Below are 19134 nucleotides of genomic sequence, written 5' to 3'. Positions count from 1 at the left end.
ATATTCCTGTATATAGTAGCAGTATTATAGTAGTATATCCCTGTATATAGAAGCAGTATTATAGTAGTTATATTCCTGTATATAGGAGCAGTATTATAGTAGTTATATCCCTGTATATAGGAGCAGTATTATAGTAGTTATATCCCTGTATATAGGAGCAGTATTATAGTAGTTATATTCCTGTATATAGGAGGCAGTATTATAGTAGTTATATTCCTGTATATAGTAGCAGTATTATAGTAGTTATATTCCTGTATATAGGAGGCAGTATTATAGTAGTTATATCCCTGTATATAGGAGCAGTATTATAGTAGTTATATTCCTGTATATAGGAGCAGTATTAGAGTAGTTATATTCCTGTATATAGGAGCAGTATTATAGTAGTATATCCCTGTATATAGAAGCAGTATTATAGTAGTTATATTCCTGTATATAGGAGCAGTATTATAGTAGTTATATTCCTGTATATAGTAGCAGTATTATAGTAGTATATCCCTGTATATAGAAGCAGTATTATAGTATATTCCTGTATATAGGGGGCAGTATTATAGTAATTATATTCCTGTATATAGGGGGCAGTATTATAGTAGTTATATTCCTGTATATAGGGGCAGTATTATAGTAGTTATATTCTTGTATATAGGAGCAGTATAATAGTAGTTATATTCCTGTATATAGGGGCAGTATTATAGTAGTTATATTCTTGTATATAGGGGCAGTATTATAGTAGTTATATCCCTGTATATAGGGGGCAGTATTATAGTAGTTATATTCCTGTATATAGGGGGCAGTATTATAGTAGTTATATTCCTGTATATAGGGGGCAGTATTATAGTAATTATATTCCTGTATATAGGAGCAGTATTATAGTAGTATATCCCTGTATATAGAAGCAGTATTATAGTAGTTATATTCCTGTATATAGGAGCAGTATTATAGTAGTTATATTCCTGTATATAGTAGCAGTATTATAGTAGTATATCCCTGTATATAGAAGCAGTATTATAGTAGTTATATTCCGGTATATAGGAGCAGTATTATAGTAGTTATATTCCTGTATATAGGAGCAGTATTATAGTAGTTATATTCCTGTATATAGGGGGCAGTATTATAGTAGTTATATTCCTGTATATAGGAGAAGTATTATAGTAGTTATATTCCTGTATATAGAAGCAGTATTATAGTAGTTATATTCCTGTATATAGGAGGAAGTATATAGTAGTTATATCCCTGTATATAGGAGCAGTATTATAGAAGACAGCGTCTTTTAGAATATCAAAGAAGTTTCTTCTTTTATTTTATTTTAGCCATATGCGTACAAAATATCAGACAACGTTTCGGCCCTTCAAAAATACATACTGAGCCTTTCTCAAGTACTTGAGAAAGGCTCAGTATGTATTTTTGAAGGGCCAAAACGTTGTCTGATATTTTGTACGCATATGGCTAAAATAAAATAAAAGAAGAAACTTCTTTGATATTCTAAAAGACGCTGTCTTCAATTGCGATTTTGTTGTGGATAAAGTACTGGGAACGAGCCAACCTGGTGGAGGACTGTGCGTCTATATGGGAATACCGCTGCTTTCACCTGGGAGGAATTACGGAGCAGTATTATAGTATATTCCGGTATATAGGAGCAGTATTATAGTAGTTATATTCCTGTATATAGGAGAAGTATTATAGTAGTTATATCCCTGTATATAGGAGGAAGTATATAGTAGTTATATCCCTGTATATAGGAGAAGTATTATAGTAGTTATATTCCTGTATATAGGAGAAGTATTATAGTAGTTATGCGGTTCAGGGAAGAAACAGAGTGCTGCACCTCACACCTATGGCTGATACTAGTGCCGCTTGGCTAAATAAAAAACACATCAGAATTTTGTGTATAAATTGATCAAGCCATACTGCCCCATGTACCTCGTGCCGGTATCTGATACACATGGGTCCCTACACTAAGTCCACACCGTGCCAGTCAGTGGCCACCAACCCCGCAGGCGTGCACAGTCAGGGAACGGGGCCATGGGACGGCCCTGCGACCCCCATGCCACAGGACCAGACCCAAAAACACCACACCAGAACCCGGCCAGCACCGCCAGCGGAGAAGGTCGCCCCCAAGCAGCACAAGTCTGGATAAGATATTACACTCACCATAGCTGCAGCAAACAGAATGGGAAAAAACAGGAGGGATTAAAACCATGTGCACTCAGGTGTCTCCTGCTAATTGCGGTCATGTGGGTCTCACCAGGAGGAGTGCAAAACACGGAGAAAAGAGAGAAACAAAATGCGGTTCAGGGAAGAAACAGAGTGCTGCACCTCACACCTATGGCTGATACTAGTGCCGCTTGGCTAAATAAAAAACACATCAAGCGGCACAAGCGGCACTAGTATCAGCCATAGGTGTGAGGTGCAGCACTCTGTTTCTTCCCTGAACCGCATTATAGTAGTTATATTCCTGTATATAGGAGCAGTATTATAGTAGTTATATTCCTGTATATAGGGGCAGTATTATAGTAGTTATATTCCTGTATATAGGGGCAGTATTATAGTAGTTATCCGACATGGAGAGAGAGGAGCGGCTGCACATCACACCTATGGCTGATACTAATGCTGCTATGCCTATTTTAAAAAACCAACTACAGGATGTTGAAATATGAATTGATCAAGCCATATCGCCCCGTGTACCATTGTGCAGGTCTCCTGGTTCACACGGGTCCCTACACTAACTCCACATCGTGTCGGTCAGCGACCGCCACCCCCGCAAAGCGTGCACATGCAGGGAAGGGAGGCCATGGAAAGGCCCTGCAACCCCAATGTCACAGGACAAAACTCAAAGTGCCCCCCAAAGTCCCAGCCAGCACCACCGGCGAGGAAGGCTGCCCCCAAACAACACAAGTATGCATATGGTATTACACTCACCAAAACTGTTGCAGACAGAATGGGAAAAACATGGAGGTACTGTCGTGTGAGCACAGGTATATGCTCTGCTGACTTAGGTCACATGGATCTTTTAAAGGGGAGTGCCAGCTGCTCAGAAAGGGGAGAGAAATGCAAAATCCGACATGGAGAGAGAGGAGCAGGTCTGGTCCTGTGACATTGGGGTTGCAGGGCCTTTCCATGGCCCGCCTCTCCCTGCGTGTGCACGCTTTGCGGGGGTGGCGGTCACTGACCGACACGGTGTGGAGTTAGCGTAGGGACCGGTGTGAACCAGAGGACCTGCACGTTGGTACACGGGGCTATTATAACTTGATCAATTCATATACAGACACTCTGGTGTTGATTTTTAATATAGGCCTAGCGGCATTAGTATCAGCCATAGACGGGATGTGCAGCCGTTCCACTCTCTCCAGTTTCCGTATTATAGTAGTTATATTCTTGTATTTTAGCAAGCTCACTGGAGAGAAATAGTGAATAAGAAGTTGAAGTTTCCGGTAACTCTCATCAATGCGATACACGATGGGAACCTTCCTCAGGTTCAGCAGCTTCTTCAGGTCGGTGACGGGATCCTGCGACAGTTGGACGATAGTGAAGATCGATCCTGGCGGGAGGCTCTCAATCTCGCCATCCGTACAGGAAATGAGGAGATCATGAAGACCTTGTTGCACTGTGTAAAGTTTGACTTTCGACAGATCCATGAAGCTCTCCTCGTGGCTGTCGACACCAACCAACCTCATGTGGTTAAGATGTTACTGGATCGGCTGGACCAAGAGAAAGGCCTAAAGATGGACATCAAGTCTTTCTCGATGGCTTTCTTTGACAATTCCATTGACAACTCTCGCTTTGCTCCTGGAGTAACTCCGCTCACCTTGGCCTGCGAGAAGGATCTCTATGAAATTGTGGAGATGCTGATGAAGAAAGGTCACGTGATCACCACCCCGCACAAGATCTCCTGCGCGTGTCTGGAGTGCAGCAATGGACGCAAGTACGACCTCCTGAAGTTCTCTCTGTCCCGAATCAACACGTACAAAGGAATCGCAAGCAGGGCCTATCTGTCAATTGCCAGCGAAGACGCCATGCTGAGGGCCTTCAAGCTGAGCCGCGAAATCAAGAGACTTTCAAAGAAGGAGCCAGAGTTTAAGGTTGGTTATTATTGAGACTGTGTTCACACATAGTATTTCCGTCAGTCTTTTTTCAACTAATTGGTTTATTGCTCCAGTCCCTGGTGTCCAGTCGTTTATTGCTCCAGTCCCAGGTGTCCAGTGGTTTATTGCTCCAGTCCCAGGTGTCCAGTGGTTTATTGCTCCAGTCCTTGGTGTCCAGTGGTTTATTGCTCCAGTCCCTGGTGTCCAGTGGTTTATTGCTCCAGTCCCTGGTGTCCAGTGGTTTATTGCTCCAGTCCCTGGTGTCCAGTGGTTTATTGCTCCAGTCCCTGGTGTCCAGTGGTTTATTGCTCCAGTCCCTGGTGTCCGGTAATTTATTGCTCCAGTCCCTGGTGTCCGGTAATTTATTGCTCCAGTCCCTGGTGTCCGGTAATTTATTGCTCCAGTCCCTGGTGTCCAGTCGTTTATTGCTCCAGTCCCTGGTGTCCAGTAATTTATTGCTCCAGTCACTGGTGTCCAGTGGTTTATTGCTCCAGTCCTTGGTGTCCAGTCGTTTATTGCTCCAGTCCCAGGTGTCCAGTGGTTTATTGCTCCAGTCCCTGGTGTCCAGTGGTTTATTGCTCCAGTCCTTGGTGTCCAGTCGTTTATTGCTCCAGTCCCTGGTGTCCAGTCGTTTATTGCTCCAGTCCCTGGTGTCCAGTGGTTTATTGCTCCAGTCCCTGATGTCCAGTGGTTTATTGCTCCAGTCCTTGGTGTCCAGTCGTTTATTGCTCCAGTCCCTGGTGTCCAGTAATTTATTGCTCCAGTCACTGGTGTCCAGTGGTTTATTGCTCCAGTCCCGGGTGTCCAGTGGTTTATTGCTCCAGTCCCGGGTGTCCAGTGGTTTATTGCTCCAGTCCCGGGTGTCCAGTGGTTTATTGCTCCAGTCCCTGGTGTCCAGTGGTTTATTGCTCCAGTCGCTGATGTCCAGTGGTTTATTGCTCCAGTCCCTGGTGTCCAGTGGTTTATTGCTCCAGTCCCTGGTGTCCAGTGGTTTATTGCTCCAGTCCCTGGTGTCCAGTGGTTTATTGCTCCAGTCCCGGGTGTCCAGTGGTTTATTGCTCCAGTCCCTGGTGTCCAGTGGTTTATTGCTCCAGTCGCTGATGTCCAGTGGTTTATTGCTCCAGTCCCTGGTGTCCAGTGGTTTATTGCTCCAGTCCCTGGTGTCCAGTGGTTTATTGCTCCAGTCCCTGGTGTCCAGTGGTTTATTGCTCCAGTCCCTGGTGTCCAGTGGTTTATTGCTCCAGTCCCTGATGTCCAGTGGTTTATTGCTCCAGTCCCTGGTGTCCAGTGGTTTATTGCTCCAGTCCTTGGTGTCCAGTCGTTTATTGCTCCAGTCCCTGGTGTCCAGTGGTTTATTGCACCAGTCCCGGGTGTCCAGTGGTTTATTGCTCCAGTCCCGGGTGTCCAGTGGTTTATTGCTCCAGTCCCTGGTGTCCAGTGGTTTATTGCTCCAGTCCCTGGTGTCTAGTGGTTTATTGCTCCAGTCCCTGGTGTCCAGTGGTTTATTGCTCCAGTCCCTGGTGTCCAGTGGTTTATTGCTCCAGTCCCTGGTGTCCAGTGGTTTATTGCTCCAGTCCCTGGTGTCCAGTGGTTTATTGCTCCAGTCCCTGATGTCCAGTGGTTTATTGCTCCAGTCCCTGGTGTCCAGTGGTTTATTGCTCCAGTCCCTGGTGTCCAGTGGTTTATTGCTCCAGTCCCTGGTGTCCAGTGGTTTATTGCTCCAGTCCCTGGTGTCCAGTGGTTTATTGCTCCAGTCCCGGGTGTCCAGTGGTTTATTGCTCCAGTCCCTGGTGTCCAGTGGTTTATTGCTCCAGTCCCTGGTGTCCAGTGGTTTATTGCTCCAGTCCCTGGTGTCCGGTAATTTATTGCTCCAGTCCCTGGTGTCCAGTCGTTTATTGCTCCAGTCCTTGGTGTCCGGTAATTTATTGCTCCAGTCCCTGGTGTCCGGTAATTTATTGCTCCAGTCCCTGGTGTCCGGTAATTTATTGCTCCAGTCCCTGGTGTCCAGTCGTTTATTGCTCCAGTCCCTGGTGTCCAGTCGTTTATTGCTCCAGTCTCTGGTGTCCAGTGGTTTATTGCTCCAGTCCCTGGTGTCCAGTGGTTTATTGCTCCAGTCCCTGGTGTCCAGTGGTTTATTGCTCCAGTCCCTGGTGTCCAGTGGTTTATTGCTCCAGTCCCTGGTGTCCAGTGGTTTATTGCTCCAGTCCCTGATGTCCAGTGGTTTATTGCTCCAGTCCCTGGTGTCCAGTGGTTTATTGCTCCAGTCCCTGGTGTCCAGTGGTTTATTGCTCCAGTCCCTGGTGTCCAATGGTTTATTGCTCCAGTCTCTGGTGTCCAGTGGTTTATTGCTCCAGTCTCTGGTGTCCAGTGGTTTATTGCTCCAGTCCCTGGTGTCCAGTGGTTTATTGCTCCAGTCCCTGGTGTCCAGTGGTTTATTGCTCCAGTCCTGGGTGTCCAGTGGTTTATTGCTCCAGTCTCTGGTGTCCAATGGTTTATTGCTCCAGTCCCTGGTGTCCAGTGGTTTATTGCTCCAGTCCCTGGTGTCCAATGGTTTATTGCTCCAGTCCCTGGTGTCCAGTGGTTTATTGCTCCAGTCCCTGGTGTCCAATGGTTTATTGCTCCAGTCCCTGGTGTCCGGTAATTTATTGCTCCAGTCCCTGGTGTCCAGTCGTTTATTGCTCCAGTCCCTGGTGTCCAGTCGTTTATTGCTCCAGTCTCTGGTGTCCAGTGGTTTATTGCTCCAGTCTCTGGTGTCCAATGGTTTATTGCTCCAGTCCTTGGTGTCCAGTGGTTTATTGCTCCAGTCCCTGGTGTCCAGTGGTTTATTGTTCCAGTCCCTGATGTCCAGTGGTTTATTGCTCCAGTCCCTGGTGTCCAGTGGTTTATTGCTCCAGTCCCTGGTGTCCAGTGGTTTATTGCTCCAGTCCCTGGTGTCCAGTGGTTTATTGCTCCAGTCCCTGGTGTCCAGTGGTTTATTGCTCCAGTCCCTGGTGTCCAGGGGTTTATTGCTCCAGTCCCTGATGTCCAGGGGTTTATTGCTCCAGTCCCTGGTGTCCAGGGGTTTATTGCTCCAGTGCAGTAATAAATGTTTATTATGTTCCTGTACCCCCTGCCTGTTTTTCTTTCATGGGACTTCTCCTTTAAAAATGGCGCCATCTAGTGTTACAGCCTTGCATATGTCATAGACTGGATAAATGTGCCCCCTATACACGGTGTCCTGTGATCTCTGCAGCCCGAGTACCTGAGCCTGGAGAACCTGTGCCAGGAGTTTGCGGTGGAGCTGCTGGGAATGTGCCGGAATCAGAGCGAAGTCACCGCCGTGCTCAACGACTGCGGAGATGACAGCGACGAAGAAGAGATGGACAACCAGGCCTTCGAGGAAGGAATCCCCAACCTGGCCCGGCTGCGTCTCGCTGTGCACCACAACCAAAAGCGGGTAACCTGCTCTACAGACACTGGAGGGACCCTCCAAAAAGAAGGGCTCCTCTGTAACTAATACTATATATATATATACACACATAACTAATACCATAATATCACTTGCAATGCTACAGTCACATCTAAAGCTGCAATCACAATTTTCCCTCTATCAGTTCTGCTGTGATGCATTGTGGTAGATGTAGTGTGTGTACCCTACAGTATGCGAGTGGAGTATTAGACAGACTTCTTCTTGGCGGGGGCTGGAGGAGGACTTACAGTGGTCTCCTTTATCCTTCTCCACCAGTTTGTGGCTCATCCCATTTGTCAGCAAGTCTTGTCCTCTATCTGGAGCGGGAAGTTATCGGGCTGGAGGGGCAGTAACACCATCTGGAAGCTCTTCATTGCCTGCGCCATCTTCCTCACCATGCCGCTCCTGTGCCTCGTCTACTGGTTGGCTCCAAAGTCTAAGGTCAGCAGAATAAGACATTAATACATACACCTACATATATACATACATACATACACAAACACACATACATAGATATATATACATACAAATGTATATACACAAACACATCTCTTCATTAGCTATATATATATGTGTGTGTGTGTGTGTGTAATGCCAGCTCACCCTTGCTCTGGTGCACAGATCGGTACTTGGCTTTTGTGTGGCAGTCCAATATAGTAAACAGATGATCCAGCAATCCGGTAAAACAAAGATCTTTAGGGGGTTAGGCCTCCCTACAATGGAATTATATTTTTTGGCCTCTCAAGCTTTTTGGCTCCTGGATTGGAGGAATAATTCTTTTTTTTTCTCTGCTTAGTGAGGGAGCGATAGATGGTCAGTTAGATATTTTTCAGATCCTCGGCATTTTGGAGGGTAGATCTAGAGAAGAATGGCCTATGGTGGATGCCCTGGTTAGAACGTGGCGTGAGATTAGAAAGTGCTTAGACCTGAAGGGCTTCCTAAGTTTTTCACCTCTATGGAATCATCACGACTCCACGACTTGAAATTGATAACAGATATGGCGGTCATGAGCAAAATAAAATCATGGAGCCAGGTAAAGAGCGAGTATGGCTTGAGTGACTCCCGCTGGTTTGATTACCTGCGCCTATCCAGTGCTTAGAGATCGGATTTGAGAAATGTGGAGTATAGACTGAGAGCTAACTTAACATTAGACAAAATGAGAGGGCTAGGCAATAGACCCAAAGGTGTCTCGATATTGTACAAATGTGTCCTTTTAGAAAGGGAGCGAGAGAGCGTGGGAAAAGGAGGTTGGGGAGAGGGTGAATTGGGTGGCTGTCTATCGTAATATCAGGAAAGTTGCGCCTTCGGCAAACCACCAGCTGATTCAGTTCTACATTGTACATAGATTGCATTACACCCCTGCCTATATGTTTAAAATATGTCCGCGATGTAACAAAAAAAGCGGGGGACTATAGTCATATGCTATGGTCGTGTGATTAACTTAAACACTATTGGTCTGGGGTGTTGCAAAGGATTAATTTGGAACTGGGGATGTCCTAAGAGGAAGATTTTTGTCTGTTTATTGTGGGTGATACGTCAAGGTTACCCAACGGGTCCTCCGGCTATCAGAGAAAATGTTTGTTAAAAATGATGTTCTGTGCAAAACTATTGATTATGAGAAAGTGGATCTCCCCCCTGCCCCCTTGTTTGGAGGAATGGGAACAGTGCCTGAGATGGTGTCAGGGTGAGAGGGGTGATAAAAGGTAGTTATTTCGGTCAAATAGTTTACTGTCTTTTCTTTCTTTTCTTCCTTTTTTTTTCTCTTCTTCTTTACTTCTCCCGTGCGTGGTTAGAGTGGGGTGTTGGGGGGGTTCGGGTTGGCGGGGAGGTAATATGGTGTACTGTTTTGGATGTAAAGGATACTTAATGTTTCTTTTTTCTGATGTGATTTTAACTTCTTTGAAAAAAAAAAAAAAAAAGATCTTTATTCCAAATCCAAGTTAAAATACAGGCAAGTCCCGCCATGATGGCGCACACCACAGGGGTTCCTCCTCAGCACAGCGCCCACCTTCTGCACCAATGGTGGGATATGTTTTCTGAACGGTAAAAACAGGAAAAACTTAGTGTTCAGAAACTTTGAGCCGTAGTATATATAGCTTAGGGTATATAACTCTTCTTTGTTGTAAGTTCTAAACAAAAATAATCTCCTTATATGATCACCATCGAATAAAAAACTGACAGTACCTGAAACTAACCAGCAGAGGTCTCACTAATCACATACTATAGTCTTGCCTATCCTCACTGTGACCTCTACTGGCCAGCTGCTAGTACTACAGCAAGATTTAGAGGGGTACTCCGGCCATGTGAAACATTTGTTATATTGCTGCCATTGAGTACAACAAAATAAACAAACTATTCTTACCTCGCCGCGCTCTCCTGCGGTGTCTTCAGAGGACCCTGGGGGAAAGTGGTGAGGTAAGAATAGTAAAGTTATTATGTTGTATACAAGGGCAGTGATATATAAAAAGGTTTACATAGCCAGACTACCCCTTTAATTTTAAGGAATGTCCCACTTTGTCATTGCAAAGTAAGAGACTCCCTGGGAACCGTCAAATGTTTTAAGTACTCAGCGTTAACACCTGGTGTCCGGGGTTTTACAGTGATAGATCCAGGGCAGCTACAGGAGAAAGTCAGTCATATACTGAGGACTTACGGGGTCAGGAGGGGTTCGGTGGGATGAGGAGTAAATAGTATTGTTCATCTTTCTCCTGTCACATTATTTTTTCTATTAAATTCAGGTCGGAAAAACCCTTAAGATCCCGGTCATAAAATTCCTTCTCCACTCGGCCTCCTACTTGTGGTTCCTGATATTCCTCCTGGTGGAATCGCTGATCATGGAGAGAAGACACGATATATATGAAGGCAGAGACCAGACCATATGGCAGAACTCTCTACACATGATCTGGGTGGCAGGTCGGTCTACAGTGTCATTCCAAGACTATTAGTGTTATATTACTCTGGTGTTCAGTCCACAGGTCTAACAGCACCAGTCACTATATACCTATCCCTGGAGGAGCTAATAGTATACAGTGCTGAGAATATGTTCTTCTATGTACAAGAATATAACTACTATAATACTGCCACCTATATGCAGGAATATAACTACTATAATACTGCTCCTATATACAGGGATATAACTACTATAATACTGCTCCTATATACAGGGATATAACTACTATAATACTGCTCCCTATATACAGGGATATAACTACTATAATACTGCTCCTATATACAGGAATATAACTACTATAATACTGCTCCTATATACAGGAATATAACTACTATAATACTGCTCCTATATACAAGAATATAACTACGATAATACTGCCCCTATATACAGGAATATACTATAATACTGCTCCTATATACAGGAATATAACTACTATAATACTGCCCCTATATACAGGGATATACTATAATACTGCTCCTATATACAGGAATATAACTACTATAATACTGCTCCTATATACAGGAATATACTACTATAATACTGCCCCTATATACAGGAATATACTATAATACTGCTCCTATATACAGGGATATAACTACTATAATACTGCTCCTATATACAGGGATATAACTACTATAATACTGCTCCTATATACAGGAATATACTACTATAATACTGCTCCTATATACAGGAATATAACTACTATAATACTGCTCCTATATACAAGAATATAACTACAATAATACTGCCCCTATAAACAATGATATAACAACTATAATACTGCTCCTATATACAGGAATATAACTACTATAATACTGTTCCTATATACAGGAATATACTATAATACAGCTCCTATATACAAGAATATAACTACAATAATACTGCTCCTATATACAGGAATATAACTACTATAATACTGCTCCTATATACAGGACTATAACTACTATATTACTGCTCCCTATATACAGGGATATAACTACTATAATACTGCTCCTATATACAGGAATATACTACTATAATACTGCTCCTATATACAGGAATATAACTACTATAATACTGCTCCTATATACAGGGATATAACTACTATAATACTGCTCCTATATACAGGGATATAACTACTATAATACTGCTCCTATATACAGGGATATAACTACTATAATACTGCTCCTATATACAGGGATATAAGTACTATAATACTGCTCCCTATATACAGGAATATACTACTATAATACTGCTCCCTATATACAGGAATATAACTACTATAATACTGCTCCTATATACAGGAATATAACTACTATAATCCAATAGGGAGACAAAAGAAGCTTGCACTCACCAGAAGACGCTGCGGTAAAAGTCCGTTTTATTCCGTCTAAGTAGACATAAGTGGGGAGGGGGAGTGAAGGCAGGGGCGTCCGATGGCTACAGCCGTTTCACGTGACTAAACACGCCTCTTCTGGCCTGTGGACGTCACTGCTATGGGGGATGGTGCTTAAATAGGTGAACAAACCAATCAAAAATGTGTGCATATATAAAAAATTAAAAACATCACATAAACACCTAAAGGAAAGAACCTTTTGCAAAGAGAGACTATTTGGATTAGTCGGCTCAATGCCGTGGGGCCTGCAGGTCTTAATGTAAGGAACGATTTTGGTTCTTTCCTTTAGGTGTTTATGTGATGTTTTTAATTTTTCATATATGCACACATTTTTGATTGGTTTGTTCACCTATTTAAGCACCATCCCCCATAGCAGTGACGTCCACAGGCCAGAAGAGGCGTGTTAAGTCACGTGAAACGGCTGTAGCCATCGGACGCCCCTGCCTTCACTCCCCCTCCCCACTTATGTCTACTTAGACGGAATAAAACAGACTTTTACCGCAGCGTCTTCTGGTGAGTGCAAGCTTCTTTTGTCTCCCTATTGGATTATACATTCTGTTATAGCTTTGCAACCCTATGCTGCGCAACGTTAGCCCGATATCCTCGCCTTATATATCCTAGCTCGTGGGTACGCATGACCGGATACTGGACTTTGGTGCTAATTCAGACCTTCTCTCCCCTACTTATTGGAAGTTGCTTGTTTCTATACTGAATAAGTGCACACTGTCGTTTATGTCACTCTACCCATGGAAGTGAATATGGATACAGAGAATATTAATGAGGAAGAGGCTCTTTATGTGGGGAGGGAGAATGCAGGGGCGTTCTTTACGTCCTGCAATGTGAAACATGACTTGCAGCTGATGAGCATCAAGGCTCTTGAACATAAGATCTTTACTTTAGCCGAAAAAGAAACTAGGCTGTTTTGGACGACCAACTCCTTACAATCTTACGTTGATAGTAATCGGGTGCCGAGAGGCTTAAGAACATATAAAAACCCTGCACAATACGAAGATGACGAAGATTTCATACAAGAATGGCAAGAAGCACACAAGGTACATTCTATGAACTTGCTGCAACTAATACTCAAACGCAATCGGGCTGAATATGAGACTATTACAGCTGAACTCTGTAAAGCCCGCTTGGAGCACAAGACCCGCTCCTCAGAAACCTATGTTGCCACATTTAATAAGAAATTGGACAAAAAGTTATTACTCTTGCAAATTGAAATAAAAGAGAAAAAAAGAGATAAGTTTCTCAGAGATAAAAGTGACTATGAAGCGAACCGTATATTTGATTGGCATACCAAGCGCCCTAAACGCTCCAGACCAAAACGCAAGATACCGTCTGAATTCTGGACCACGGATTCAGACACTAGTCTCTCAGATGAGACCTCCACCGGAAAATCCGCCCGAGCTCCTAGTCAAGCTACTACATCTGCTGTCCCTTTAGGAGACGGACCCGGAGGGGAGGCAAAAAGAGGAAGGAGCGGTTGGCGAGGAAGAAGGCCATACAAACATGTGTCGTGGAGGGACTAAATACTGATAGGAATGTCATGAATATCTCCGATGTACAGTTACCATCTGACTGTTTAGAGGTTCTTTCTAAAGGTCTCAACTTTGGTGTAGTGGAAGACTTTTCTATATCTACCTTTGAAATCGATCTACACAGAGCTCTACGCAGAGTTAATTTACACAAATTCTTTTCAGTAAATAAATCATTTAATAAGCATGATAATCCTGTGAACAAAAGATGTACTATTGGGCCCCTGGGCTTTTTTATTTCTAATGATTTTTCCACCCAAGAAAATGAATGTGTCCAAATGTTAGCTAATCTAGAGCAGAATTCGGCTAGTCATCCTACCATCACTCCAGTTGATGTCCCCTTCACTGGAGGGAGATCTTCTACTTTTACTCCACCTATTGCCCCAGGCGGTGCAGTTGATTGCTTCTCCAAAGCTGTCATGCAAGATGTACATGCCCTGATATACCCAAAAAGCCCCAACAATCTCACACTTAGGGAACAAAGGGCTATTGATTGGTTAAAAAGAAGACCAGATCTTGTCATAACTAGAGCCGACAAGGGGGGAGCTACTGTCGTTCTTTCCTCCAGTTATTATAATAATGAGGCACACAGACAGCTAGACGATCAGACTGTTTATAAACCAGTCAGTCAAGACCCCACAAATAAAGTAACTGAGAAACTAAGAACCCTGCTCAATACACATGTTAGAGAGGGTGCTCTAACAGAAAAAACAGCTGAGAAGCTTCTAAGTGAAAACCCTCGAGCACCGAAATGGTATTTTTTGCCCAAAGTCCATAAAAGTACTGAGAGACCCCCCGGACGGCCGATCGTTTCAGCGATCGGCTCTGTCACTGAAGGGATCTCTCAGTACTTAGACTGGCTATTACGTCCGTTACTGGACGGTTTTGTTACTTATCTCAAAGATTCCACAGATTTTTTGCTCGCTCTTGAGGAGATTCATCTCACCCCCGACAGTGTTTTGGCCTCGATCGATGTCGAGAGCCTCTATACCCGCATCCCACATGATGCGGGTGTAGAGGCAGTGGACAGGATCCTGGAGATTACCAATCATCCCCCTAACATTAGACGTTTTGTTAAAGAAGGGCTTTTGTTTATTCTCACTAATGATTTTTTCACTTTTGAGGGTGCATGGTACGGGCAGGCAGTCGGGACTGCGATGGGCACGCCCGTATCATGCACCTACGCAAATTTGTTTTTGGCATACTTGGAGACACAGATTGTTTTTTCTACATCTAACCCCTTTATTAGTTACATTAAATGTTTTTTTCGTTATGTAGACGATATTTTTATTATTTGGGAAGGGACAGAAAAACAATTTCAGGAATTTGTATGTTATCTCAATGAAAAAAACGGAGCCAACATGTTCTTCACGAGTAAGTTCGGTAACAAAGAACTAGAGTTCTTAGATGTCCTAGTCCAAATAACAGATGACAAAATAATAACCTCCGTATACCGTAAACCTCAGGCAACCAATTCCATTTTACATTATGACAATTCACACCCTAAACAAACAAAGAATAGTATCCCTTACAGTCAAATGTTGCGAAGAAAAAGAATTAATAACACCGAAGAGCTATTTAACCAACAAGCACAGGAATTAACCCTTAGATTAGAGAAGAGAAAATATCCTACAGAAATAATTCACCAAGCTAGAAAAATAGTTGACCAGAAAAATAGAACCCAACTGCTACAATATAACAACAAAAAAAGAAACAAAGATACACAAAAAAGATTTGCCTTCTCATTTCAGAACACGGCCATGAACAATTGCATCAGAGAAAGTATTAAACGACATTGGCATTATTTAGAATCTGATCCCGACCTTAAAAACGTTGCAGCCTCTAAACCACTTATCACGTATCGGAGAAACAATACTCTGGGTGATATACTCAAAAGAAAGAAGATCCCCCTGACTACGTCCTATACTAATAAAAATTGGCTTAGTAACCAATGTATTGCAGGCAATTAGAAATGCGGGCAATGTGCATACTGTCCTCAGATGCTGCAGGTAGCTTACATTAGAATAAACGGAGTCGAGTGCTACATTAGAGAACTAATTACGTGTAAAAGCACCTACGTCATTTATGCTATTGTGTGCCAATGTGGAAGATTTTACGTCGGCAAGACGAAACGGGCAATGTGCATTAGATACAAAGAACACTGTTACTCCGTTAGATCAGGAAAGGGTGTTCCCAGACTTATTGCTCACGTAAAAGAAATGCACGGAGGTGATACGAGAGTCCTCCGTTACGTAGGTCTGGAAAGAGTACACCCATTGAAAGAAGGAGGAGATCGTCACCAGCGGCTTTTGCAAAGAGAGACTATTTGGATTAGTCGGCTCAATGCCGTGGGGCCTGCAGGTCTTAATGAAAGGAACGATTTTGGTTCTTTCCTTTAGGTGTTTATGTGATGTTTTTAATTTTTTATATATGCACACATTTTTGATTGGTTTGTTCACCTATTTAAGCACCATCCCCCATAGCAGTGACGTCCACAGGCCAGAAGAGGCGTGTTTAGTCACGTGAAACGGCTGTAGCCATCGGACGCCCCTGCCTTCACTCCCCCTCCCCACTTATGTCTACTTAGACGGAATAAAACGGACTTTTACCGCAGCGTCTTCTGGTGAGTGCAAGCTTCTTTTGTCTCCCTATTGGATTATACATTCTGTTATAGCTTTGCACCCCTATGCTGCGCAACGTTAGCCCGATATCCTCGCCTTATATATCCTAGCTCGTGGGTACGCATGACCGGATACTGGACTTTGGTGCTAATTCAGACCTTCTCTCCCCTACTTATAACTACTATAATACTGCTCCTATATACAGGGATATAACTACTATAACACTGCTCCTATATACAAGAATATAACTACTATAATGGTTCAGGGAAGAAAAAGAGTGCTGCACCTCACACCTATGGCTGATACTAGTACCTCTCGGCTGCATAAAAAACATCAGAATTCTGTATGTGAATTGATCAAGCCACACTGCCCCATGTACCGCGTGCAGGTATCTGATACACATGGGTCCCTACAATAAGTCCATACTGTGCCGGTCAGCGACCACCACCCCCGCAGGCGTGCACAGTCAGGGAAGGGAGGCCATGGAACGGCCCTGCAACCCCCATGCCACAGGACCAGACCCAAAAATGCCACACCAAAACCCAGCCAGCACCACCGGCGGAGGAAGCTTCCCCCAAACAGCACAAGTCTGGATAAGGTATTGCACTCACCATAGCTATCAAAGATAGAATGGGACAGACAGGAGGGATTAAAACATGAGCACTCAGGTGTCTCCTGCTAATTGCGGTCATGTGGGTCTCACCAGGAGGAGTGCAAAACACGGAGAAAAGAGAGAAACAAAATACGGATCAGGGAAAAAAAAGAGTGCTGCACCTCACACCTATGGCTGATACTAGTACCTCTCGGCTGCATAAAAAACATCAGAATTCTGTATGTGAATTGATCAAGCCACACTGCCCCATGTACCTCGTGCAGGTATCTGATACGACGTTCCATGGCCCCCCTTCCCTGACTGTGCACGCCTGCGGGGGTGGTGGTCGCTGACCGGCACAGTGTGGACTTAGTGTAGGGACCCATGTGTATCAGATACCTGCACGCGGTACATGGGGCAGTGTGGCTTGATCAATTCACATACAGAATTCTGATGTTTTTATGCAGCCGAGAGGTACTAGTATCAGCCATAGGTGGGAGGTGCAGCACTCTTTTTCTTCCCTGAACCATAACTACTATAATACTGCTCCTATATACAGGGATATAACTACAATAATACTGCTCCCTATATACAAGAATATAACTACTATAATCTCTAAAGCAGAATGCGGTCGGCACCACTGACGCTGTGATAGCAGGATAGAGGATATGCAGTGACACAGAAATTCCAACGGGGTGCTCCGTACAACAGAAGAATGTGTAATGTAAACAGTGAAGACAGAGGTCCGGGCACTCACCGATCTTCAGGAATCTTTATTCAGGCACAGTATACATCAGGGAAGGGAGGACAGGTGAAAGTGCGGGCGTACGCTACCCCAGGACAGCTGTTTCCCGGCTGATTGCCGCTTCCTCAAGCTAGGGTATCAGGTGATACCCTAGCTTGAGGAAGCGGCAATCAGCCGGGAAACAGCTGTCCTGGGGTAGCGTACGCCCGCACTTTCACCTGTCCTCCCTTCCCTGATGTATACTGTGCCTGAATAAAGATTCCTGAAGATCGGTGAGTGCCCGGACCTCTGTCTTCACTGTTTAACTACTATAATACTGCTCCTATATACAGGGATATAACTACAATGATACAATATACTACAATAACAGAATTTTTAAACACGCCTGGGATAGACATACATCTATCCTAAGATAATAAGAAAAAAAATACTAAAAGGGCAGACTAGATGGACCCAGTGGTCTTTTTCTGCCGACAATCTTCTATGTTTCTATATTTGTGCAGGTTTCTTGTGGCATGAGTGTAAGGAGGTCTGGATCGAGGGTCTGCGGAGTTATTTCCTTGACTGGTGGAACTTTCTGGACATTGTCACTATCAGCATGTACCTGGCGTCGTTCTCTCTGAGGATCCTGGTGGCGGTAAAGGGTTACCTCACCTGCAGCAATGATCCAGATTCAGATATTTGCTTCTATTACACTAAAGCAGGTGAGAGACCTATATCACATGCAGGTTTCTGGTGGGGCTTCTTAGATCTAGAACAGGTTATAACTACTGGAACTGTTTTGTAGAACGTCCAGAATGGAACACAGAGGACCCGCAGTTCATCGCTGAGGTCCTGTTTGCTGTCACCAGTATGCTGAGCTTCACACGTCTGGCGTACATCCTTCCTGCCCATGAGACCCTCGGGACCCTACAGATATCTATAGGAAAAATGATTGATGACATGATACGGTGAGGAGCTCCACCCATGAATGGTCCTTCAAGGCGAGGGGTCACAGGCGAGGTCTCCTATAGAGTAGGTCATTCATATGTTGTCCCATCAAAGCCGAGGCACTGGGTGCAAATGCATTGACTACATCTTCTACAGATGCATCTGGGGTATAGTCGTCATGCCCTGTTCTTCGACAAGAGTTCTTCCATTTTTTTCTTAAGACAGGACCACTCAGCCCTGCTCTGGTAGGGACTATTTATAGTGGGAAATACATACATGGCTAGCTTTGACCAAATATGATAAAAAAAAATTAATGTATCAAATGGAGAGATTCAGGGCTCATTGAGTACCACATGGGAAACTGTGATGGTCAAGTAGACAAGTGCTTCTCAAACTGCGATGGTCGTGTAGACGAGTGCTTCTCAAACTGCGATGGTCGTGTAGATGAGTGCTTCTCAAACTGTGATAGTCGCGTAGATGAGTGCTTCTCAAACTGTGATAGTCGCGTAGATAAGTGCTTCTCAAACTGCGATGGTTGTGTAGATGAGTGCTTCTCAAACTGTGATGGTCGGGTAGATGAGTGCTTCTCAAACTGCAATGGTTGTGTATATGAGTGCTTCTCAAACTGCGATGGTCGGGTAGATGAGTGCTTCTCAAACTGCAATGGTTGTGTATATGAGTGCTTCTCAAACTGCGATGGTCGGGTAGATGAGTGCTTCTCAAACTGCAATGGTTGTGTAGATGAGTGCTTCTCAAACTGTGATTGTCATGTAGCTGCCAATGATGTCATCTTGTCATACGTCTATTGCTATAGACATTCAAAGGAAGGGTTCTCGTTTATAAATAAAAAAAA

The 19134-nt window shown here is 43.9% G+C and overlaps 1 protein-coding gene across 1 annotated transcript in view; it reads left to right on the top strand.

Moving 5' to 3' along the window:
* LOC138792215 (short transient receptor potential channel 2-like) overlaps positions 1-19134 on the top strand; it is a 37717-nt gene that overhangs the window by 13625 nt on the left and 4958 nt on the right. Inside the window, exons 2-7 of the mRNA XM_069969358.1 lie at positions 3384-4076; positions 7312-7515; positions 7804-7968; positions 10266-10440; positions 17855-18055; positions 18139-18301. Of these exons, the coding sequence (XP_069825459.1) occupies positions 3384-4076; positions 7312-7515; positions 7804-7968; positions 10266-10440; positions 17855-18055; positions 18139-18301 (1601 nt within the window). The remainder of the gene's footprint in view (positions 1-3383; positions 4077-7311; positions 7516-7803; positions 7969-10265; positions 10441-17854; positions 18056-18138; positions 18302-19134) is intronic.

This window comes from Dendropsophus ebraccatus, chromosome 5, assembly GCF_027789765.1.
Source record: "Dendropsophus ebraccatus isolate aDenEbr1 chromosome 5, aDenEbr1.pat, whole genome shotgun sequence".
NCBI lineage: Eukaryota > Metazoa > Chordata > Amphibia > Anura > Hylidae > Dendropsophus > Dendropsophus ebraccatus.
Note: the sequence above shows the minus strand (reverse complement) of the source record. Positions and strands in the feature narration are given on the sequence as shown.